Here is a 25683-nt window from a genome sequence, read left to right as displayed (position 1 = left end):
TTCCACTGTAGATACAAATACAGAAGAAATGTGCACTGAGCCCACCTTCTTCTTGGAACAATGGTCATGATGACAAATTTCTTTTTATTGGAATGCTTATCGTTCTCTTCTTTAACAAAAGAATACAAAACACACACTTGCGCACCTCCCTAGAAAGTATAACACGCCCAAACTTCCAGTCTCTTGGTGGTTTTGAAATGATTACCACAAAATTATTCAAGAGATTTTTTTTTTTTTAATTTTTTTTTCAACGTTTTTATTTATTTTTGGGACAGAGAGAGAGACAGAGCATGAACAGGGGAGGGGCAGAGAGAGAGGGAGACACAGAATTGGAAACAGGCTCCAGGCTCCGAGCCATCAGCCCAGAGCCTGACGCGGGGCTCGAACTCACGGACCGCGAGATCGTGACCTGGTTGAAGTCGGACGCTTAACCGACTGCGCCACCCAGGCGCCCCAAGACTTTTTTTTTTTTTTTTTCTAAGTAATTTCTGTGCCCAACACGGGGCTCAAACTCATCACCTTGACATCAAGAGTTGCAGTCTCTACCGATTGAGCCAGACAGGTGCTGCCTTGTTTTTAATCTATCACACTCCACACAGAAAACTTAGGCAAAGGCAATTTAAGTTTCGGGATACTTATAAAGTTTACAGTGTTTTTAAAATTACAAATGGGATAGGGATATACTTTCTTCAGTACTGGGACACTGAAATAGACCGAATAGGATAGAAAAAATCAGTACCAATTATTTTACAAATACTTCTTGAAACTGTGTGTCAGATACTGTTCTAGATAATAGCATAATCAGTAAGAACAGGTCATTATACAATGGATACAGCAGTATACAAAGTCCCATTCCTTAGGAAACGTATATTCAGCATCCTGAATCAGTTCTCTTGTTCTCTAATTAGGAGAGGTCTGATTGGTGAGCAACAATTAACCCCCCTTTACGATGTATGTCATCAGGTTATGGCCAAACTATATTTCCTAGGTAGCAAAGTCATAGGAGCAAACTGCTTTAGAGGTGGGTGAGACCTTAGGGCTTTCATTCCATTATTTAATACCCACAGGAGTTACCTGCTTAAGGTCAAAGAGCCAACCAAACAAGGCAGAAAGCGGGGGCAGGAACCTAGGAGTTCAGTCATTTGTCAAGTTAACGCATATTCACAATCATAATAATTTATATGTTTCATGCATATGTTTCATTCTATATTTATTGGGACGTGTTAAAATCAAGACTTTTGCTGCTTATGCTAACAGTTGAAAGACAAAACATGAAAGTAATAAAACAATTTTTTTCAGGGAGCCTGGGTGGCTCAGTCAGTTAAAATGCCTGCCTCTTGGGGCCCCTGGGTGGCACAGTCGGTTAAGCGTCCGACTTCAGCCAGGTCACGATCTCGCGGTCCGTGAGTTCGAGCCCCGCGTCAGGCTCTGGGCTGATGGCTCGGAGCCTGGAGCCTGTTTCCGATTCTGTGTCTCCCTCTCTCTCTGCCCATCCCCCGTTCATGCTCTGTCTCTCTCTCTCCCAAAAATAAATAAATGTTGAAAAAAAATTAAAAAAAAAAAAAAATGCCTGCCTCTTGATTTCAGCTCAGGTCATGATCTCACAGCTCCTGAGTTGGAGCCCCATGTTGGGCTCCGCTGTGACAGTGCAGAGCCTGCTTGGGAATCTCTCTCCCCCTCTGTCTCTGCCCCTCTCCCGCTTGCTCGCGTGCTCTCGCTCTCAAACGTTAAAATTTTTTTTTCCATTTTTGTATTGGTAAAAATCTTAATTTTTAAACCTTTACTCTCACAAATATGATATAAAATTAAATGTCATTGCTTTCACATTTTATCTCTTCCTTCTTTTTGCCACCCAGTCATTCCCCTTCCGTTGTAATGAAAAGCTGTTGCAGTAAGGTCTCAAATCAATATGGAACTATTTTCAAACTAAATAGTAGTAGTAGTCACTATTTATTAAGTGTCACCACATGTCAGGAATCATTCTTAGTATTTTACTTAAACCTCATTTGCTGCTCCTAACAATCTTATGAAGCTGATGGGGTAACTATTCCCAGCTTACAATTGGTGACACTAACACACAGAGTAGCTGGTAAGTGTGTGCCTATTTAGGAATCCAGATTATCTGGCACAGACACCAAGCTTCTACCCCCTTTGTTAAAGGCTCAACCTAGGCATTTGCATATGGGTAGAACTCCCCATTTCCCAGGGGAAAGGGTTGCCTTGACACCCAATTTGTTTAGATACGAACGAAGCCCACTTTTCCAGGCTCTGCTCTGGTTAGTTCTGGGAACACGACTAAGAACTTTACTGTGCTATTTCTGCACCTTTTTTGCTTTAATTTGCAGAGTCAAAATTCCTTTTTAAATTTCTGAAAAAGACTTAATACTGAATATCAAGTGATTCCTCAAAAAAAAAAAAGTTCCTACACTTGGAGTGCTATGTGAAAACAAAGAACCCTTTTCAAAGGCATCTCAATGAAGTCGCAGCAGACATTACACAAAGTAGAAGGGGATTACCTTTGGGTTTTTCTAAAAGTCTCTGACATGTTTCTTTGACTTTGGTGAAGAGTTCAGAACCTGCCAACTTTTTAGAAATCCCCACTCTTAGCATAACAGCTCCAGGTGTGAATTTCAAGAGGGCAGCCCCAGGCTCTCGTGGTTCTTTTGGATGCTTTGGCATAAGACCAGACCAATCCACATCTATCACATCTAATGGATCTGTAAAAAGTTAAGAATGGGATTTTGTTTTTACATCAAGAAATAGCATTCTTGTTATCTTTTGATAAACAGAAACTGCAAAACATAGAAAGCATTAAGTAACAAGTGTTTTAAATGAAAAATAACAGTCTTAAAATGAGAGCTTTACTATAAGACTAATATTTAGAATCTAAGGACCTTTCCAGTAAAAAAAAAAAAAAAAAAACAAAACCTCACCAAAAGATAACAGGCAAGCAAACAAAACCCAAGCGCATTCCTCCAAATTTAATACTGCAAACAAATAATCCATCTACTGACAAGGGATAATTGAAAAAATGAACAGTAATGTTCTATTTAATAACATATAATAAAAAAGATATACGTACCTTCTACGTTAGTAGAAAATTGTGAAATACAAAACAAATTAAGTCAAAATAAAATTTTAACGTTTTACATTCCCCAACAAAACAAAGACCCTCACTATAATTAAAAAAAAAAAAAAAATTATAACGGGGCGCCTAGGTAGTACAGTTGGTTAAGCATCTGACTCTTGATTTCAGCTCAGGTCCTGATCCCACCAGGGTGAGATCCAGCCCCGCGCTGGGCTCTGGGCTTGGAGCCTACTGATTCTCTTTCCCCCCCTCTGTCTGCCTCTTCCCCCATGCGTGTGGGCTCTCTCTCCCTCAAACAAATTACAACAAGCAGACTAACTGGGACGTTGCTTCAGGCTGTGGTCACCAGAATAAGCTCTGGCGGAGTGTATGGTTCTATACTATACAAGGGAAGATAATTACTGAGTTGAGAAAATTGACAGAGGTATATAGATCTTGCATAAATGTAATTTCAACAATTATAAATTTTGAATGACCGTTTCAGCAGTTGGCTTGTGGCACCATAACCGTGAAGCTCCGTACCATACATCTACCATCTGGAACATTGCTGGGCAATCAGTATTCGGTTAGATTCCAAGTTATATAACATGAATTTCAACTTCTGGAACGGAAATCTTAGAATTTGACTATTTTAAAAGAGACCCTCTCCAATTTGTAGGCAATGTCGACTTAAAAGTGTGCTGACCATACAGACTGTGATTTTCATTGCATTGGCCTTTCAGTCTCAAATAAAACAAAGAAAGAAAAATTCTGCCTTTCATGACTTAGCAATGCCTTAATACCAAAAATCAGGTCATTTTTACGTTCAACCACCTTTGTAAATGATTACCTGGCATCTTCTCCTCATCCTGTTGGTCTTCCCTCTTTTCAGCATCACCTGCTAGAATTTCATCTAGTTCATCATCACTGATTGGCTCATATCCTTCTCCAGCACCAGATCCTAATGAATGTGCATCATCTAACTTGGATTCGTCATCTCCTGTTTCGGAAAGATTTATCTCATGTCAAAGAGCACACGGGAGGGACATTTAAGTGAAACCAAAGAGGAAGAGGCTGTGCACACTAAAATATTTGAAGAGCGTTTTTTTTCCTTAGAAAACTACATTTCTTAATATTGCAAAAGGAAAATTAAATTTTAAGTGCAAGAACACAGTAAAAACAGCAATACCAAGTTATAAGATTACAATTAAAATGTGACAAAAGGTACCGCTAACTTATTAATTTTGCTTCTGTATGTTAATGTTTTCATAATAAAACTTGAAGTAAATCCAGACAAATTTACTAACTTCAAAAGGATGTAGTAATTTCTTTACTTAAATAAACTCATTAATTTAAAAGACTTGTAAACTTATTAATAATTACATTTATTTGAAAAATTGCCGCTGATTCTCCCTCTACCTCCCAATTCATCTCCCTATCCCAACTCAAGTTTAAAGAGAATGCTGTAAGAAATTTAAAAATATTTTGCTGGTACCACTAGCATATATTTATCTTACCAATCTTTCTCAATTACTTAGGTTAGGCTTTGTCACCCAGTGAGTTAGCTGTGAACTGAAAAGTACCCTGAAACTACAGAGTATGTTTAATATTTCTAATCAGTTATCCACACACTTTACTGAGTTTACAACACTAGGTTAGCAAAATGCAACAGTATGCTTTACAGGTATAAATTTGCAGCAAATAAAATATAATAAACTATGAGATGTTTCTGGTCATTCTATAATTTTCTATTATGTTCTAGAATAATCTCCCAATTCACTTCTAAGGTAATCAACTTTAATGACTTCATTTGACAAATATACATCTAAGCATAAAAGCATATAATAGGATTTGTATTTTTTCAAGTTTATCCCACTCATTTTCCTACTTTAGGTGAATAAAATTTTTCATCTCACAGTAGGCAATTCACCTATAAATTTCGATGCTATGTTATGTGTGATCACAACCAGTGAATGCTGTATTTTAGGGATGAGGGGCACTGACTCCAATCACAAGAGAGTTATTATGATTTGTTCAATTATATTCAATTACACTCCAAGGTTATACCTCCATTAGTACTATGGCTCAGGATTTGAGGCTATTTATACTCAAAACTGAGATGAAAACATAATGTGAGGAAACACTGAGATAGAAATGTTTTTGTCACGTAGAAAAAAATATAACAGATGCTGTATTGGAACACATCTGATCAGATAACCAAGAGATAGTAAAGATGTTTATAGTTTCAAAAGAATGTGCATTTACTCTAGGCCCAATGTTATAATACAACAAATAAAAAGAATAGTGAAATAACTGCTGCTTATATACAAGTATCCTAGAAGTTTCTTGAGGGCTTGATATCAGAGCAATGGTGTTAAGCACTGGTACCAGAACTGGACAATCCCAAGGAGGCAGAATTTCCAGGACAATTTTCAGGGAAGCCATTACTCTTGTTAAGCTAGCCTATATAATTCACCAAAGAATAAGACGTGGGTGTATATATATGCACAGGCAGAACATACTTTCATTCATCAACCATTTACTGCATCCTTGCTATAGTCCTGATGATAAAGAAATGAAAAGCTATGGTCCCTAACAAAGGAGTAGAGTATAGTGGGGACAAAACCAAGGAAAAATAATTGTAATACAGCGTGGGGATGCTATAAAAGATATATAGACAAGGTGCTATGGCAACCTGAATAAGTACCGTTAGCAGAGAAGGCTTCACGGAGGAAATGATGCACAGACTGGGAAATGAAGTCTGAATAAGGGAAGATAAGAGGGCAAACATCTACCAAGCAAAGGGAAGAGGCAGCACAAAGGCGGCTGGAGGGCAGTGCACTGAGAGAATTCAGAGGCATGAGTGGTCTGTACTAGACTGGGGGTAAAGAAGAGAGTGGAGGCAGTGAACAATGATGTTCCCCACAGCTGAGGCTGGCTCTTAGTGGGCCAAAGGGGAAATGCATTTTCAGGGAGTGTTGACTGTTTCGTGTATTTGTTCTCAACTGCCCTGGAAAACAGAATCACTAAGAGTTATTTGAATCTGTCTCTGAACCAAGAAATAACTTCCATTTTTATGATTTTTTTTTAAATATCTAAGAAAAGAAGGTGATAACTATTTTTTACTGCATCTACCTTTTATTTCATTCAGGTGAATCTGAACCAAGTATACCATGATAGTACAAATCAGGGGACCACATTTTTGAAATATCACAGGGCTTTTCCTTATGCATAACAGAACTCCTTCACAAGAAAATATTTTATTTCCTATGAAATCTGAAAAGGAATGGAGCAGATAACAGACAACAAGGCACTCACCTTCCACACTCTCAGTTCTCTCCGCTTTGTTTAGATCTTCAAATCCCTGCACAGATCCTAGATCTTTATCCATTTTTTCTTTATCCAAAGCAAGACAGTCTCGTGAAGTGCCTTCTAGGTCTCTTTCATGTTCACTCTCCAGTTTTGCTTCACTGCGTTTTACAGACTCTATTTGAGAAGAACTCTCAAAAGTTCTGTCTCTGTCTCTGTCCCTGTCCCTTTCCATAGAATCAGGAATTAGTCTCTCTCTTTCCCTGTCCAAATCTCTCCGTTTGTCTCGTTCTCTCTCTCGTTCCCGCAATCTATCTCGGTCCCTGTTCCGTGGCCAATCTTTATCAGCATCTCGGTCCCATTCTCTCTGTCTTGTGTCTCTCCTCTCTCTGTCCCGGTCTCTATCATGCTCATATCGATCACGTTCTTGAAGCCTATCTCTGCTATCAAACGACCCGGATCTTGAATGGACCTGTCGATCTGATTCAGGAGAACTTCTTCTTGAACTATGGCTCCTTGAATCCTGGCGATCTACAATAAATATACAAAGAGTTTACACAAGGTAAGAAATAAAATGCTTCATTGCCGCCATACTTGTATCAAATCACTGTGTTATGCACCTGAAACTAACACTGTATGTCAACTCTACTTCAATTGAAGAAAAAGAGAAGGAAAGAAAAAGGGAGAGGAAGGAAGGGAGGAAGGAAGGAAGGAAGGAACGAAGAAGGGAAAGAAAGAAAGAAAAAAAAATGCTTCATTTTAGGGTCCTTTAAAACTTACATTTGATGTTTCCATAGTCCCAATTATTCAAGAAACTCATTTTAAGGAAAAATTGTAAAGTGCTAATTAAAATATGTAAAAGGCAAGGGAACATGTAATTTTCCACTATAACCACAAAATATCTTCCAAGAAATACATACATAAAATGGGTAAGCATTAACGGAACTGATCACTTCATCATCTGACCTCTTCCTATCCCCTATCTTATTTTCTGTGGTCAAAAGAAAAAGCACTGGCTGCAGGAGGAAGAGCAGGAAGGTTAAAATTTCAAGCATCAGTAAGGAACTTGAATACTGAGCCCTCTGCCGAGACACACTACTAACATCCTGGTAGCAAACGTACCTCTATTATAATAATGTTAGTGTTAATGTCTTAACAGGTAACATTCTGGTGGCATGGTTAAGCTCTGAAGTTTCTTAAAATTTAAGGCAGTATATAATGTAACCAATGTCTCATTTACGTTAAAGTTACAATTTGTATAAAAGAGAAAAGTGTATAAAATACACTAAGACAGGAAGCACTGGCTAGATTAGAATTCAATTTTATTACCTGAAGAAGTACTTCGACTGGGCTCTCCACGCTTTAACTGATCAATCCTAGATTTCCTCTCTCCTGTGATCTCCAGACTTTTTGTTTTCTCTCTATCTCTCGAGCCACTATGCAGTACTCTCTTTCGACCACTTTGGTCATCCCCACTTCGATGGGCAGAATCATTGGACGGGGAGCGGAGACGCCCAGATGTATGGCTCCGATTGCTCCGATTGCTGCCGAGGCTGCTACTCCTCTTTTGATCCAGCGGCTTGCGATGCGGCGCATCTTCTATAGTGACGTGCGGCGCCTCTACCTTCTCGGCGCGGGTCCTATGGCACTTCCTGTGCGAGTCTTCACCGGTGCTGTTGGTGGGAGCGGCAGACGAGGAAAGGCTGGTGGCAGACGCGCTGAAGGCGGCGGAGGCAGAAGAGGAGAGCGTAGCAGACGCGGTGGTAGAAGCGGCGGCCGCGGGAGGCGGAGGGGGAGGAAGAGAGGACGGAGAAGGAGTCCTTCCGGGAGTGGCAGCCGTGGCGGCGCGCTCCGGCTCCGCCACCTCCGCCCGGTCAGGCACGTCCTCGTCAGACCAGTCGCTGAACGCCGTATCTTCCTTTTTCTGAGACTCCTCCAGACTGCCATCCTTACCATTGGACATGTCAACCAATTCCTCTTTGGCTGTCAGAGGGGGAGTCCGCGGGCCTCTCTTCTTCTTACTCTGCAGGACGGCTTCTTCATCAGAAATATCAGAATCGCCTTTGGATTTCTTACGTTTCTTGTCTATACTTTTCTTCTTCTGGCCTTTTTTTGGTGAAAATACTTGACCGTCTTCAGATGCTGTCTCTGTGTTACCCCTCTCTAACCCAACATCCTCCTCCTTCTTTTTCTTAACAGGTTTCTTCTGAATTTTGGCTTTTTTCTTGTTCTCATCATGAGCTCGATCAGATGCGTCTCGCTCGTCAGACGGGTGGTGTCCCATCATGTCTTGTGGGCGAGTTCTTGAGCTTTCCGGGATTTCTGTCTGTTCTCTCTGTTTATCTACAGAAGAAACTTTCTCTTTAAGCTCCTGCTCTTCATAGCGCCTTGAACTCTCTTTTCTTTCCAGCTTACGATCTTCCTCTTTCCATCTACCCTGCCTGTCTTCTGGAAGGTGTGATGGACTGAGAGAACGAGACTCTTGAGGTCGTACAACCTGGCTCAAGAGTCTATGTTTTTCATCTATACAAAAAGATGAAAGCAATCACACTTTCACCAGGTAAACAACGTTGCATTGACACAGAAATAATAATAGCCCAGCCTCTCACTTTTCATTTTAAAACTTTAAAAATGGCAATAATTTCACTAAAAATATGGACTTACTACCAACAGGAGATGACCGTGCCCCTACGATAAAGTAACTGTATTCCTAACATCTACTTTAGTCACATGAGATATTCAGAGGCAGCAGAGCAAGAAAAATTTTAAATCTCACTTCATCATTTCCTGTTAATGCCAAAGAATGGTCTCATGGTTACAAAGGAATGTGGATACAGAAACACAGAAAACAGGTTCTGCTTACTTTTATCATCTCCACTGTTGTAGGTGTCACTGTCGGGAGAATGTTCTCGCCGGCGCTTAGGTGACTGACGAGGGCTAGGACTCCCTTCATTTCTATAGCGCTTCCTAAACAGGACAAATATAGTTTATAAAATTCCAGAGGATGAAAAAGAGATTTCTTTACTAGTTTTCAGTATTATTTCTTTACTGTAACTACAAAATATAATTGTAAGAGAGCAATACTGTGAGAGCTATATCATATAAAAGGTGTTCAGCATGCATCTTGAATAAAATTCTTCACTTCGTTTGTTAAGACATACAATTGTGATTTAAAACACAGGACAACAGGTCTTTCTTCATCAAATCGCCAGATTTAATAATTGCATGGTGGTAACATACAAGAGAGGAATTCATGTACCGTCTACTAAAACTTACTTGTTAATTTTATCTTTTATGATAAAGAAATACTTTATGCTGGGAAGCCAAATGAGAAAATCAGTATCTGCTTTGGAGTCAAAAAGATATGAATGCAACTTACAGCCATGTTACCTATTAGGTAACCTTAGGAAGTTCCTTGAAATCACTGAACCTTAGCTTTCTCATCTGAAAATGGTGGGAAAAAAACAGGGTCCATCTTGTAAAATTGCACTTAGGAATAAATTAGTTTTATCATAAGCCTAGTGCTAGTTATGTTGTGAGTACACTGTAAAAATTGGTTCCTTCCCTTTTCTTAAAACTAAATCACTTGCTTGGTGGCAAATTAATAAAATAATTAAAATGTTCACTATATTTCTTACTCTTTAAGTTAAACATTAAATGACTAGTGATTTATATCTCTGGTACTTATTATTCTAGTGTTTTCCTGTATTGTCATTAAATTTTGACTACCTTTTTTTTTTTTTTTTTAAACCACTGTTTATAAATACTGTGGTCAAAAGTTATGAAACATACTGCAGCACACATATCTCCCTCATGGCTCATTTACATAAATGAGTAACCAGGGTTTCGGAAAAAAAAGAGATTAGTGTGACAACTTACAGGCTCAAGTTCGTACAGTTCCCTATCCAAAGCTCCTGCTATCATTAGGCCATCTATTCTCCCATTCTTTGAATCTGGGCTGGCCCACAGACTTGCTATGACAAGAGGATGTGGTGAAAGTGACAGAGTGTAAGTTTGGAAAATCAGGACTCAAGATGCATTGCAGCTTCTGCTTTTGACCTCTTGGCATGTTTCTATCATTATATGGAGAGTTTAGACTATTGGAGAATGAAAGGTCGTGTGGAGGAGAAATGAGATGCCCTAAACAGCAACCAGCACTAAATGCCAGGCATGACGAGTGAGGCCAGTTTGGGTCATCCAGACACAGGTGAACTGCCAGACCCACCTCAGAAACATGAGTGACCCCAAGTAAGATCAGCAGAACTGCTCTGCTGAGCCCAGCCCAAAGTGCTAATCCACAGAATGAGATGACTGCCTCTTGTTTTAAACTACTAACTTTATGTGTGGTTTGACGCATAGCAAGAAGTAACTGGTATATTGAAATAAAGCCAATTAATTAAAATGTACAAAAAAAATAACTTTAATTTTTAGGAAGTATCTATAGAAATAAAATTAAGAGTAAAATAAATAGTATGGCAAGTCAGCAAACAAAACCTGCATAAGAGGGGTTAAAAAAAAGTTTTGGGTAAATTCAACTACTGAGATGACAATACAATTGATAAAAACATCAAGATATTAATCTCATACAGCTATCGTTATAGAGCTGTTTGACTCCTAAGTTTGTGGGGTCCTTGCAACGTTTGGATTGTCCAACCATGAAAAACCAGAAGAAAGTTTTGCTACTGTAAGCAGAGACCAGAAGCATGGAAAAACGAAATCAAAGCACAGGACTGCGTAATAGATAAATAACAAAGATTTCACAATTTTCATCTTAGAGACTTTAAGGAGGTCAGAGAAATATGTATTGTATGCCTACATGTGTTAAAAACAGTATCTGAATTTTATGTTAATGTAAGATTATTTATTAATGGGGAAAGGGAAGCCAGTGGATGTGAACTACAGAAAACCCTGGCTGCAGATTGAAGGGAAGCCAAGACCTAATAGATGCAGCCTCCACTTCTGTGCTTTGTTCTTTGTCCACAGTCATAATCTACAACAGCAATGATGAAAAACAGCCGAAAGCAGGGAGCTGTATTCACCATAATTCACATGAGCTAGAAGCAGAAGCAATGGAACTGAATATATAAATTATTTGCAGTTTGTTTTAGCAAACTTAACCATACCCTTTATCCCAGCTGGTATTAAAAAGGAAAAAAAAAAAAAAAAAAAGGCAGTTAACTCCAATAAGCTTGGTTTTATGTCCATGAAACCTCAAAACTGACCAATCAGAGTCCAAAATTCTCATGGCTACAGTGATTTAGCTCCCTTTGTCTATTCCTCAACTGATGAGAGTCCCAACATACATAGAGGGCTGTGAAGCTGACAGGCATACACTCAAGCCATCTTAGCCACCATCTGGAGAAAACCTTTCTGAGACTAGAACTCACACAGAAGAAAACAGTGGAGAAATGGACAGACAGGATTCCTGATACATTGTTTCAAAGTCTGAACATAGTCACATCAGAACAAATGAACTCTAACCATGGACTTCCCAGATATCTGAGCAATCCTTTTTTTTGGGGGGGGGGGCAGGGGGGAGGGGAGAAAAAGAAAAAAAGAGAAACTGTCCTCAGATACATGAGAAGATGGGAACACATCTTTTTTTTTTTTTTTTAATTAATTTATTTTTTGAGAGACAGAGACAGAGACAGAGTCTCTGTCACAGAGACTCCGAAGCAGGCTCCAGGCTCCGAGCTGTCAGCACAGAGCCCGACGTGGGGCTCGAACCCACGAACCATGAGATCATGACCTGAGCCAAAGTCGGCTGCCTAACCGACTGAGCCAATCCAGGCGCCCCTATGAGAACACATCTTTTGATCCCAATAATCTACTATAACTCCATAGCTCAAGATAGATCAAGTCTGTGTCTCTCTTCAGTGGTTGCAGGACTTCCTTCAGTTTTAAGACCCTGTGAATGCTTCTGTCACTGGAGGTAGTGACTCCAGAGTTATAAGTACCTAAAACTCACCAAGGATTATCAGAAATGGCACAGTCACTATTTTTTGGTGACTTGCCAACTCCATTAACTAGTTTTAAGTGGGTTTGATGAGAGATAGGTTCACTGATTTTATCACTTTTAGGTTGCATTCCTGTTAAAAACAAGTCGACAGAAGTCGAACAAGCCAATATGCCATCAAAAATGGCACAGAAAACAAGAGTGATTAATTATATCCATGGCTACAGAAATAGTAGAATGAGAAAGTGTTTTTCTTCCTGGACAATTCAAAAGACTTTGAACACCAAGTATGTATTAATAAAGTTGAAATCCAGGAAAATGTTGAGAGGAAAAAGAATTACAATGAAAATTTCATGAAAATGAGATGTTTTGAACTCTACTTGAAATGTAACTTTAAAAAACAGATCCATTCCCATTCTTACTTGGACTTTCTCTCATCGTGTCCATCTCTGGGATTCCGGTCTTCTCGGGTATCTTCCCGCTTTTCTCTGCGGTCATCTCGTCCTTTGTCTTTGTCTTCCCAATCCCTCTGACGCTCTCGTTCTTTATCTCTTTCCCTCGCTCTCTCTCGTTCCCGCTCTCGCTCTCTCTCCCTCTCCCGTTCTCGCTCTCTCTCTCTCTCCCGCTCTTCTCTTTCTCGCTCCCGCTCTTTTTCCCTATCTCGTTCCCTCTCTCTCTCCCTCTCTCGATCATGGTCACGATCTCGCTCTCTTTCGCGGTCCCTCTCCTTTTCTCTTTCTCTTTCTCTCTCCCGCTCTCTGGCACGCTCTCTCTCTAGTTCTCTCTCCTTCTCTCTTTCCCGATCCCGCTCACGCTCCCTCTCCCTCTCGCGTTCTCGGTCTCGCTCTCGCTCCCTGTCTCTTTCTCTAGCCCTTTCGTCTCTTCTATCCTCCACTCTGTCTACTCTTCGTTCCTCTCTTCTTTCATCACGCTCAAGCTCGTCATTCCTTCCCTGATGTCGAATTGGTGAGCTTGGTCTTTGATCTACAATGAAAATCAAGTTTTGTCAGTGATTAACTTGACAGATAACCTATTGGTAAGACAGCACGGCAAATTTTAAATTTTATCTGTGTATAGGGTCACGCTGGCAACAAATCAGGTTATTACATTTACTTTTAAATTAATCATCCAAAAAATCACCCCTAGATGTTTACAAATTTTTTTTCTTAGAGGTAAGTTTTATTTGCCCTCTAACTAACATGTTTTCTGCTCCCCAACAACCCCCCTCCCACCACCCGCTGATCCACCTTTGATCTTTCTCTGCATGCTCCCTACCCTACCTCCAGCCCACTGCTCCAACCCCACTTTCTGCCATCTCTACCCTTCACCTCTGATCTTCTCTGTCCCCCCAGCAGGACCTGAGAACACTGGTGGCAAAGGATAGGGGCAGCAGGAGGTGTAGAACATAGGAGCTGAAGGAAAAAAAAAATTTCCCTCGTAAGTCACACCTCTAATTTCAGGCTAAAATATATACACATCAAAGTGCAGCTATTATGTGAGGAAAATATAGTAGAACAAAACATCTGTCAATAATTGTTGCTGCAATATCAATTTATCATAAACTAGAATATTAAGGGTACTGATGCTTAGCAATCTTGAAGTAGTCAAATATAAAGTGTTCCGTATTAGCGATATATATTTATACTAGGTTAGAAGTTTTATTCAATCATATAACTGACCACTCAGATGAAGAGCTGTTTTCTTAAAAATGTTAACTGATAATCTCATCACATTATATATATATAAACATATACATACACACACACATACATATATATGTGTGTGTATATATATATATATATTTTTTTTTTTTTCCCAGTACATAAATCATATAAACACAGAGAAAATGAATACATGCTGCCCAAATGCCCAGTTGAGCAGGAAATTAGTCTGGGATCAAAAAATGTATAAGAAAATGGTGTTAACTTTTCCACAGAGCTAGCAATTTTGGAAGTAGTTTATTGTGGCACAGTCTAGGGTACTGTGATGTTTCTATTTTCATATTATGTAATAATGTTTATGGGTTAGTCATAAAGGTCATACTGCAGTATGGTCAACAGGTCTGCAAGTGGAATATCTAGCATCAACTTATTAAGCAGAATAACTTTAGGATATTTCCAGGGAAAGGTTCAATGTAGTAATTTGAATATCCTGTCTTATCACAGACAAAAAAGACAAGAATTATGGACATTTGCTCTTTAGAGGTAACAGATCAATACAGAAGTTCATAGAATTTTAAAGCTGAAACAAAACAAAACCTTCTCCAGCCCTTTCCTTCTTAAAAACACAGAAATTATGGTCCAGAAGTTGACTAGCCAAAGTCATAGAGATGGCAGATTTATCAGGACATCAGGACTATAAGGCAGTTCTCTTAAACCCTTTTTCACTTCTGCTGAAACCAACTTAAAATGGTTCTACTGTGCACCCTTGATTCCCCAAATGCCACATATTTATGGTCTTAGACCATTTGAGTTCCTGGTTTAGGGGTCATACTAATGTCACAACGATTACAAAACAACCTGAAATTCAATACTGCAACTTGCAGTAATTCATACTTGAAATTTCCGATTATACCAATGTCAGAGAACAGACAAGTTTTATGCACTCTTCTCTGACAGATAAAAACTGTTTTCCCCAACCAAAATGACAATGTCCCTTACTTCAAAGAAAATGAAAAGGATATAAGAACACCACTTTAATGTATCTAAATTATTTTTCCTATATTTTCCCCAAAATGTGTTCACCAAAGATGTGATTCTCTTCATATATTTATCTTAATGAATGACATACCCATTCATGAAACCCGGCATCTCTGAGTTATCTAAGTCCTATCAATTTCACTCTCAAAATATTTCTTTATTCCCTTTCCTCTCTCCATCCCTACAGTTAATATTATTAACACAAACTCTGATCACCTGTTACATGTCTATGTCACCAACAGTCTGTCTAACTGGTTGGTATCCTTCCCCAGACTCGCTTATACTTTTTTCATGAAAACTCTACTTTTTCCAACTGCTTAAAAAGAGTGGTCTTGTAGGCAGTGAAAAGCAATTAAATCAAAAATTTTAGCCTGATTTATTAGGCTATGTAGAACTTGGCCCATTGTCTCTCACCAATCCTTTCTACTAGCTTCCTTCCTTCCCTACCAATTATGGCATATACCTCTACTCCAACATCAGAATTCATTACTGCTCCAAAAGCATACGTTTCTTTCAGTCCCAAGTGTTTGCACATACTATACCCTCTCCCTGCAAAGCGTTTCTTCCACTGTTCCTTCTAGCAAACTCTTTAGGGAGCTTTCTGGATTTCCTCACAACTCTCTGTGCTGCTTTGTTGTCTCACAGAACTTCATATAGTGGCAGCATTCATCCCCCTTCAATTGCCTATTTGTGCCCTAATCAGCCCATGAAGAACTAAAGGGAAGACGGAAACTCCTGAGCACAGAACAAGGTGCCTGGGCACATCTCCACCCTCAACGTCTATCACTCTCCCTACTGCTCATCATACCCGGGTCACATTGGTCTTCTTCCAAACTCTAGGACATATTAAGATATTTTCCCTCTTGGGGAACTGGCACATACTCTTCCCGCTGCACGGAATGTTTTTACCCTCAATCTCTGCAATGCTAGCTTCTCTTGCATTTATGCATCTGCATAAATGTCAACTCAAATTTTTCATAAACCATCTGAAGTAGGTCCCTCTCTTATCCTTTATTTCTATCTAGGCCCCTTCTTTGTTTCCTTGATTTCACTCAATAGTCATTTCTCTTTTGGAGGAACAGGGGTGGTATCTTCCCTCCCGTGAAGTTCTACAAGGACAAGAACTACTTTACTTGAAGGACCCTAGCAGAAGTGCATGAGCTCTCAAAAAACATGGTAGAATATGTCAGTAACCTCAAAAATACAGTGCTATTTTAATCATACAACTGGTATTTACTGAAGTAGTTACAGTAAAGTAAAACAGAAAGAGAACAGGACTTGCAATCAGAAGATACGAGTTTGAATTATAGCTGGAAAACTTACGTCTCTGTAATAATGGAAAATCACTATCCTTCTCTTAGCCCAAATCCCCTAAGTTATGAAACATGAATTCTCTTATCATATCTCCACTCACAGGAATATTATAAAGATAAAAGGATTGTAAAGAATATTTCATATATATTCTCTGACTTAATATTGTAAAAGATATTAAGTCGGGGCACATATATATAAAGCAACTATCAAAATTCCTGGAAACTCAATACATGGATGGTTGAGAAATAAAGCTAAGATTGAAACCAAATTGTACTACTGAATTCAGGAATAAGATGAAAAAACCCTGAGCTCGGATATCAAACTGGGGGTGGGGGGGCAGGGAGAAGAGATATTAAAAAAGCACAGCATTACGAGGACATAGCGTTAGATTAAACAGAGGTGAATCAGCATTAGGGAAGATAGAATTTCCGGTATCAACACACAACATATAAACTCCAGCCTCATCTGTAACTAAGGAAGCCCTACACATCTTTTAACCCAAATGCATTAGGCTTACCCTAACAAACTCAAATCAACCAAGTCCGATCTCATCCATACTCCCAAAGTACCTGGTGTCTTAGTGACTTAGTTCTCTCATCACTGCCCATATCAACATACACTATTACCTTTGCGATTCAGTCCACTATGAAGCATCATTATTCAATTTCCTACCCCTTCAAGTTTTGTACTGTATTAATCTCAGCATTATAGCAAACCTTACTTTAGTAACCAGCCAAAGTTAGCAAGACCTTCATAAGATCTTAGAGTTTAAAACGCCCTAATATATACGGACAATAAAAGCTTGTTAAAGAAAGTCCTATAACCCTTCCTAAATGACTTCTGGTAATCTTGTTGCAAAACTGATTTAAGAGAGTAAATCTAATAGAGTAGAATCTGATACAGATATACAAGATTTTTAAGCTTAAGTTTTAGCTTAAGATACGCCAGAATTTTTAGCTTAAGATATACGAGAACATAAAATTAGCCAAAGCCAAGTATTACAGGTTCTCAAGAAGGAACATGCAAAAAATGTTTCTTCGAACAACCCCAGCCCTATCATCATCTTTTCCCTGCCCTGTTCTTTTGACAGCCCTCTAAGACTTTATTATTACAACTAACGAGTGAGTGGCCAGGATACCGGGGTGAGAAAGTTTAAGTAGCTCCTAAATCAGAAACGCCTAGACTGGCACCCAAGCATCTACATTCTTCGAAGGGGTATAAGCCATTAGGTTAAGGCGAGAGACATTCAGCAGGGAGCCTCAGTTCTTGCAGTGTGCCAGCGCTTACTGCACCTCAGTACCCACTCTGCTGCCAAACAGGTACTCTGGTGGCTAACCACTTACATACTCTCAAATAAACAAGAAGATCATATGAGAGAAGATAATAGTTTCAAATGTGTCAACAAGCAGAAGTCTTAAAAGATACATTAAAAAAGTAAACGGATGACGGTTTTTCAAAAACGATTCTCCCAACCACTGGTGGCCATTATTTAATAATACGCCATCTGACAAACCTCTCTCTCTGTTGTCACGACGGTCTCTCTCTCCATGTCTTCTCTCAAACGAAGAATCCCTTGCTTGATCTCTGTTGTCTCTTTCAGGATATCTGTCTCTTTCAGGATAGCTACTTCGAGTTTCCCAGCTGTCATGATAGTTGCTACTACTACTGTGACTATCAATTTGAGAACCTCTTGTGCCTCGACTTCCTAAACAAAGGATATTCACACAAATGTTTAAACACATACACTTTATTCAACAAGTTATATCAGTCACAATCTTTTTTCCCAAATAAGACATACAAGTTAAGGTGTGTTGGGGTTGTTGCTGTTTTTCTTTTTTGGTGTTTCAAAGTATGGTAATCATTGTTGAAAAGAATATTAAACGTTGGATCATAACACCCAAATGGTCTAATGATGGGCTCGGGTAAGCTAGGTCCCAGTTTTTACTATCTATTAAAAAAGTCATAATGGAATCATAAAGCAAGAAGACTCATTTCAATTAACCCAAATCCTCCTCCCCCCCCCAAAAAAATAAAAGCTATCCATTCATATCTAATTCACAGAAATATCATGAAAATAATGAAAAGTAGATGTATATTATTGCTTTGATTACAATTTGTAGCAAAAACATGCCAATACAGAACCAAAGTACTTTGTTAACATTAAGTGGTGCCTAAAAATTTTCATTAAAAAATGTGGGAAATGAATGTTCATAGTAGCTTTATTTGTAAAAGCCCAGAGCTAGAAAGTACCCAGATGTCTTTCAATGGTGAATGGTTAAACTGTGGTATATCCAGACCATGGAATACCACAAGGACCAACTACTGACACGTGTAACAACTTGGATGAAACTCAAGGAAATTATGCAGAGTGAAAAGGATACATACGGCCTGATTCCATTATGCAATATTTGTGAAATAAAAATTGTAAAATGGAGGACACATTAGTGGCTGCCAGGGGCCAGGGACGAAAGAGAGGAGTCAAGTGTGGCTATAAAGGGGTCATACAGGGAGTCCTGTGATACACAGTTGAGTATCTTGACTGTGGTAACGGTAATGCAAGGCTACACAGCCACTACTGGAAAACGGTATGGAGGGTCCACAAAAAAATTAAAAATAGAACCACCGTATGACCCAGTAATCCCATTCCTGGGTATATATATACCCAATGGAATTGAAATCAGGAACTGGAAGAGGTATCTGCACTCCCATATTCACTATAGCATTATTCGTAATAGTCGAGACATGGAAGCAACTGAAATGTCCCCTGACAAATGGATAAAAAAAATGTGGCATATACATATAATGGAATATTATTCAGCCTTAAAAAAAAAAAAGGAATAAAAAAAGGAAAAGAAAAGGGAAAAAAAAAAAAAGGAAATCTTGCCATGCGAGATAACATAGATGAACCTGGAGGACGTTACGCTGAGTGAGATAAGCCACCCACAGAACAACAAACACTATGTGTGTGATACCACTCATATGTGGAATCTAAAACAGTCAAACTCTTAGTAGAATGCTAACTGACAGGGCTGGAGATAGAAGGAAACACAAAGATATTAGTCAAGGGTACAAAGTTTCAGTTGTATAAGATGAGTAAGTCCTAGAGATCTACACTATAGCATAATGCCTGCCCACAGTTATAATACTGTGTTGGAAACTCAAAAATTTGGTAAGAGGGTAGATCTTATGTTAAATGTTCTCATCACATACATACAAAATAACAGAGAACCCGAGGAAACTTCTGCAGGTGATGGATATGTTTATGCCATAGACTGTAGTGAAGGTTTCATGATTATATACGTATCCCCAAGCTCAAGTTGTATACATTAAATATGTGCAGCTTTTTGTATGTCAATCCTATCTCAATAAAGTGGTTTTTAAAAAATACATACAGCTACACACACACACACACACACACACACACACACACACACACACACTATAATAATAGGCTTTGAGCCCTTAAAAGAATTACAGAATAATTCTAAATACTATTAGCAATGTATTTTAATAATAAAAATATACGTATAGAATGCTTTAATAATTAAAGACCACAAAGAAGAAACTGAAAACAATTTTTAAAGAATAGAGATGAGCCCCACATAACATCTAGGAAAAAATAAGTTAAATGATAGCTTAGATGCAGCTAAGAGATAATTAGTAAAAAAAAAAAAAAAAAAAAAAAAAAAAAGATTATATCTGAGGATACAACCCAGGAAACAAAAGAGAGATAAAGAGATGAAAGTTAAGAATCAAAGATGATACAATAAGAAGATTCGACATATGTCTAACCTATGCTGTTTAGAGTCACATTTAAAACAAAAAGATACAGTAAGGTTGAAAGGATGAAAAAAGATACTAACCAAAAGAAATGTTAGTAAAATAACGTTCAAGACAAAAAGCACTATTAGGGATAAAGAGGGTCATTCTACAATGATGAAAGGAATAATGTGCCTTATGAGTACCTAACAGTGAAGGCTTCAAATATTCAAAGCAAAAACTGATCCAATCACACAAAATCGACAAATTCACAATGACAGTGGAAGATTCAACTCACTTCTTTGTAATGTTAGAAAAGGCAGACTAAAACTAATTCCGTGTAGATTTGAAAACATGGTTAACAAGCTTGATCTCAGAGACACCCTTTGCGTCCAACAATTAAAAGCACACGCAGAACATTTATAAAAATTTCTGAGCCACAGCTAAGTCTTAACAAATACAAATCACAAAGAGCTGACTTCAAAGTCTTTTCTGACAACAATTAAAATTAGGGAAGGGGATTTATTTTAAAAAGTATGATTAAAAATTTTAAATCCCTTTTCTACGTAACTCATGAGTCAAAGAGGAAATCGTATTAAAACTCAGAAATAGTGTTTAGAATGGTTACTAATACAATTATCACACATTTCATAACAAAGGAAAACCCAAGAGTAGAAATTAATAGACCAAAAGAGATACAAACCAAAGATTAGTTTTTTGAAAAGACTCAATCAAAATAGCCGTATTTTTGGCAAGACTGAGCAAGAAAAACAAGGAAACATAGTCATAATAGAGACTTAAAAGAGTTTTGAAACATCTTTGTATCAAAATTTTGAAAACAAATTTCTTAGAAAAATATAACTTACTATACTGCTTTAAGAAAAAAAACAAATCTATGACTATTATAATAATCTAAATCTGTAATTCTTGAAAGAAACTCAATTGGTAGTAAAAGCTCTAACCATCAAAAAAATAGGAAACCCGGTTTAACAGACAACTGTCGTTAAACTGTCACAGAATACATAAGTAATCATACGTAAATTATTCTAGAGGAAAAAAAGAAGCAACACTTCCCAACACATTTTATATGTCTAGTATAACTTTGATTCCCACACCAAACAAGAACATAAAAAATGAACTACGCAGTGGTAATGCTAGAAGCGGTTCAGGCTGGCTTCAAAGAGCCAATTGTGCACATCTCTTCTGCTGTTAGCAGCTCAAAATCTGCTATTTTATAGCATGGAAATTGGCAAAAGCTAAAGGCCAGGGCTTTTTCTGAAGAGTTCATTGTTCAGAATTTATCAACATGCCACTAATTATATGTAATCTCAGCTGAAAACACAGATACTTAATTCAACATTAAATTTTAACAAACTGATTCTAAAACTTTAAAAAAATGAAAAAATTCCATTTATCTTAGAAATGCCAGGGTAGGGGCACCTGAGTGGTTCAGCCGGTTGAACATCTGACTCTTGATTTCAGCTAAGGTCATGATCTCATAGTTCAGTTCATGAGACTGAGTCCCACATCGGGCTCTGTGCTGACAGCACAGAGCCTGCTTGGGATTATCTCTCTCTCTAGCTCTCTGCCCTTCCCCCATGCACGTGGTGTGCTCGCTCTCAAAATAAACATTAAAAAAAAAAAGAAATGCCCGAATAGTTAGAAAATTTTAAAAATATATAAAACGTAAGTAAAAAAGTTAAAGGGACCAACTATGACCTTCTCAAGATCCAGAAAAAAATGGTCATGATAGAAGCTGTTAGCTAAGTTGGGAAAATTAGCAGATATCCTTAACACAGTAAAAAACATCTGCTAAAAATCTTCAAACACCATGCTTAAGAGTGAAATGCCAACAGTAATACTTTAAAATCTGAAACAGAGCAAAGAAGCCTGTTATACCACTCATATCCCATATTTTACTGAAAAAGATTCTCAGCAGGTTATTGATAGTACATAATCAGAAAAGCCAAATCTGTGTGTTCCCAGACATAAATGTTTAAGAGAATCTAACTAGATCTGCTATGAAAATGCAGCAACATAACAATGTAAGATTAATATACAAATCTCAATTATCATTTCCATACACCGACAGAGTTTAGAAAATAAAGATTTTAAAAAGATATTATTTAGTGACACAGTTATTCACTGAAGCACTGTTCAAAAACAAACAAGAGTGAACTACCTGAACATCTATCAATATAGGATTTATAGTAGTCTTCCCTATCTGTAGCTTTGCTTTCTGCTATTTCAGTTCCCCATGGTCAACTGGGATCCAGAAGCAGGGGTTCTCCTCCTGACATCTGGTCAGAAGGTCAAATGTAGCTTAAGGCTACCCATGATGTCTACATTATTCACCTCACTTCTTTTCATCACACAGGCATACACCATGTCACCTCACAAGGGTGAGTACGGTACAGTAAGAATTTCGAGAAAACCACATTCACGTAATTTTCATCGCAGTATATCACCATTGTTTTATTATTAGTTAATGTCTTACTGTGCTTAATTTATAAATTAAACTTTATCACAGGTGTGTATGTACAGGAAAAGACCCAATATATATAGAACTCAGTATTTTTTTTAATGTTTATTTATTTGAGAGTGCGTGTGTGTGCACGTGCATGGGAAAGGGGAGACCCAGAATCCCACGTGGGCACCTGAAAGATGCTCAATATCACTCATCATCAGGGAAACACAAATCAAAACTACAAGGAGACATCACCTCACACCTGTCAGAATGGCTAAAATCAACAATACAAGAAACAACAGGTGGTGTGCAGGATGTGGAGAAAGGGAGCCCTCCTCCTGCACTGTCGGTGGGAATGCAAACTGGTCCAGCCACTATGCAAAAGAGTGGAGGTTCTTCAAATGGTTAAAAACAGAACCACCCTACGATACAGCACTGGCACTACTAGGTATTTACCTAAAGAATATAAAAATACTACTTTTGACCTAAAGAATATAAAAATACTGCTGCAAAAGGATACATGCCCCTCTATATGTAAAGCATTATTTATAATACCCAAATTATGGAAAACTGCCCAACATCCACTGACTGATGAATGGGTAAAGAAGACGTGGTATGTACATATACGATGGAATATTATTCGGCCATAAAAAAGGACGAAATCTTGCCATTTGCAACGACATAAAGTCAGAGAGTATAATGCTAAGTGAAATAAGTCAGAGAGAGACAAATACCGTAGGTTTACACGTATGCGGAATTTACAAATAAGTAAAAATTAAAAAAAAAAAAAAGAGAGGCAAAGCAGAAGCCAGACTCTTAACTACAGAGAACTACCAGAGCTCTGGCGGGTGAGGGGATGGGTTCAACAGGGGATGGGGATTAAGGAGCATAATTGTGATTAGCACTGGGACTGTATGGAAGTGCTGAATCTCTATACTGCATACCTGAAATTAATATTACACTGTATGTTAATGAACTCGAATTTAAATAAAAACTTATAAAAAACTTTACAGTATATCCTACAGTAGACAAATGCACCAAAAAGAAGGGGTTAGTTGTTTATCAAGTTGACTGAAGTGGAATGATCTCCAAGGTATTTTTTAAGTGAAAACAGCAGGGTATAGAGCAATACATATGTTTTTTTAAAAAGTGCATTTGTAAAACCAGAGGGGATGAGTACACACACAAATCTGCTTGTGTAAAATATTTCTGGGAAGGATACAGACAAAACTGGCAAGAGAATGAGCAGGGGTAGCGGGAGGTCTCTCACCACATATCCTTCCATACTTCTGAAATTTTGAGCCATGTGAATGCATTATTAAAAAGAGAGAGAACTTTTTTTAAGTACCATTCACAAGCGCACCAAAAATGCTGGGTACCCAGGAATAAAACCTGTACAAGGCTTTAACAGGAAAAAGTTATAAATTCATCAATTTGATGCATTTGAAAAAAAATCCATCAGTTTTTCATGAAATTTTTTAAAAAACAACTCATTTAAAAAACGTGTATGAAAAAGCAAAAGGCCAAGAAAAGCGACGACTACTATGAAGGAGAAGGTAAGGGGCCTTCAGCTTAATGTGAGGCTGTAATGTTGACCAAGATGGACCAAAAGACCAACAGAAAGAATGAGTGCTCAGAATTCTGTAGAAGCATTTTAGGGGAGGGAGAGAAGACAGTGGAGGGAAAAAGGCCAAAACGAATTCGGTCCAAGCAGTTCGGAGACAAATACGTTTAGGTGGGTAGTTACCGGGTGATGGCAAACGCTTTTTAGGGGAAGGAAAGTGGCTCGAGATTCTGATATGCGATAACCGGAGGTGGTGTGAAGCGAGCACAAGCACACTGCGGGATACACGGTCGTGTCTGATACCATGAAGTTTGAAAGTCCACCATTTTAATCCCACTGGAATAATAATCTTACCATACATGTACCTGTTTACTAAAAATTATTTTCTTTTCATTCTACTTTTATGCCTGACGGCAATTTTCTTAGCGTTCCACATTAATGAAGACGGTAGGCATGACTGGATATAATTCAACCAGGGGATCTTAGGATCAGGATCCATTTATCTTTTGCTGCTTGGGCAAATTCCTAAATCTTAGGAATTTAACGCTTCCTATTTGGAATTTATAGGGAAGGCCAAAATTCAACTAGTTGAAAATTACTTTGACAAAATGATGATTAATGAATGTAAAAAAGAATGCATTTAGAAAAGAAACCTTAAATGATTTAATAATTTCTATATAAACATACAAGATACAGTTTATTGACAAGTCAAAAACCTTACCCTTTTCAGGTAATTCTGGACCTCTCCCCCTACTTCTGCCCATCCGGTCATTCCTAATTTCACTTCGAGACTCATTTCTGGCATCATTCCTTATTTCAGTACGAGAGCTTTCTTCTCTCAAATGGTTTCTGCCATAACTTCGGGATTCTTCCTGATAGGCATCCTCCTTTCGATGGGTGTCTCGACTATCACGGTCCCTGTAGTCGTGGGTATCACGAGCAGACCGAGAATCTCTGGGATCACGGCTCTCTTTGTTATCTCTGCTATAATCTCTCATCTCCCTGGAGTCCCGAATGTCTCTGGAGTCCCTCAGTTCCCGCCGGTCTCTAGTATCCCTGGCATCCCTTCGATCCCGGCCATCTCGAGGTTCTCGGTCATCTCTGTGGTCTCTAGAAGAGCTCAGATCCTGTTCATACTCTCGTTCTTCTCTTGTGTCCTTTTCTCTATCTCTTTTGCTTCTGGTCTCTGTAAGGCAAGTGTGGGAACGAACTAGAATTCCTTTCACAAAATTCTGAGAAACAAGACAATTTACATAATTTGGAGCTTAAACAATTTTTGAAACATAGTAATTCATGTTCGTTGCAGACAAGACAAGAAAGAAAGAAAACATGGGCAAATAAGAAAATTAAGACCATAGATAAGCTATAATTCCAAAGGTAATTTTATTAACGCCTGGATATAACTTTGTCCTTGATTAAACTCTGAATAGGATCTTCCAGCGCCCCAACTTACCCATACTTACAGATCTTCAACAACTGAAACAAGTAAGTTGATCTCCTATCACTGATGGCTTATTTTTTAGAAACTACTTTTAGATCCAGAGGTAC

The 25683-nt window shown here is 38.3% G+C and overlaps 1 protein-coding gene across 11 annotated transcripts in view; it reads right to left on the bottom strand.

Annotated features, from left to right (window-relative positions):
• Positions 1 to 25683, bottom strand: part of ZC3H13 (zinc finger CCCH-type containing 13) — a 96073-nt gene that overhangs the window by 9499 nt on the left and 60891 nt on the right. For 5 of the 11 annotated variants that reach the window (XM_047852879.1, XM_047852860.1, XM_047852899.1 and 2 more), the window contains 9 exons: positions 24857 to 25321; positions 17859 to 18050; positions 13661 to 13744; positions 12755 to 13316; positions 9240 to 9343; positions 7706 to 8899; positions 6386 to 6907; positions 3918 to 4067; positions 2517 to 2717 (listed from right to left, as the gene is read on the bottom strand). In XM_047852879.1, the coding sequence (XP_047708835.1) occupies positions 2517 to 2717; positions 3918 to 4067; positions 6386 to 6907; positions 7706 to 8899; positions 9240 to 9343; positions 12755 to 13316; positions 13661 to 13744; positions 17859 to 18050; positions 24857 to 25321 (3474 nt within the window). The remainder of the gene's footprint in view (positions 1 to 2516; positions 2718 to 3917; positions 4068 to 6385; positions 6908 to 7705; positions 8900 to 9239; positions 9344 to 12754; positions 13317 to 13660; positions 13745 to 17858; positions 18051 to 24856; positions 25322 to 25683) is intronic. The other 6 variants (XM_047852909.1, XM_047852917.1, XM_047852890.1 and 3 more) reach the window with 5 other exon arrangements.

The sequence above is a fragment of the Prionailurus viverrinus genome, chromosome A1, assembly GCF_022837055.1.
Source record: "Prionailurus viverrinus isolate Anna chromosome A1, UM_Priviv_1.0, whole genome shotgun sequence".
NCBI lineage: Eukaryota > Metazoa > Chordata > Mammalia > Carnivora > Felidae > Prionailurus > Prionailurus viverrinus.
Note: the sequence above shows the minus strand (reverse complement) of the source record. Positions and strands in the feature narration are given on the sequence as shown.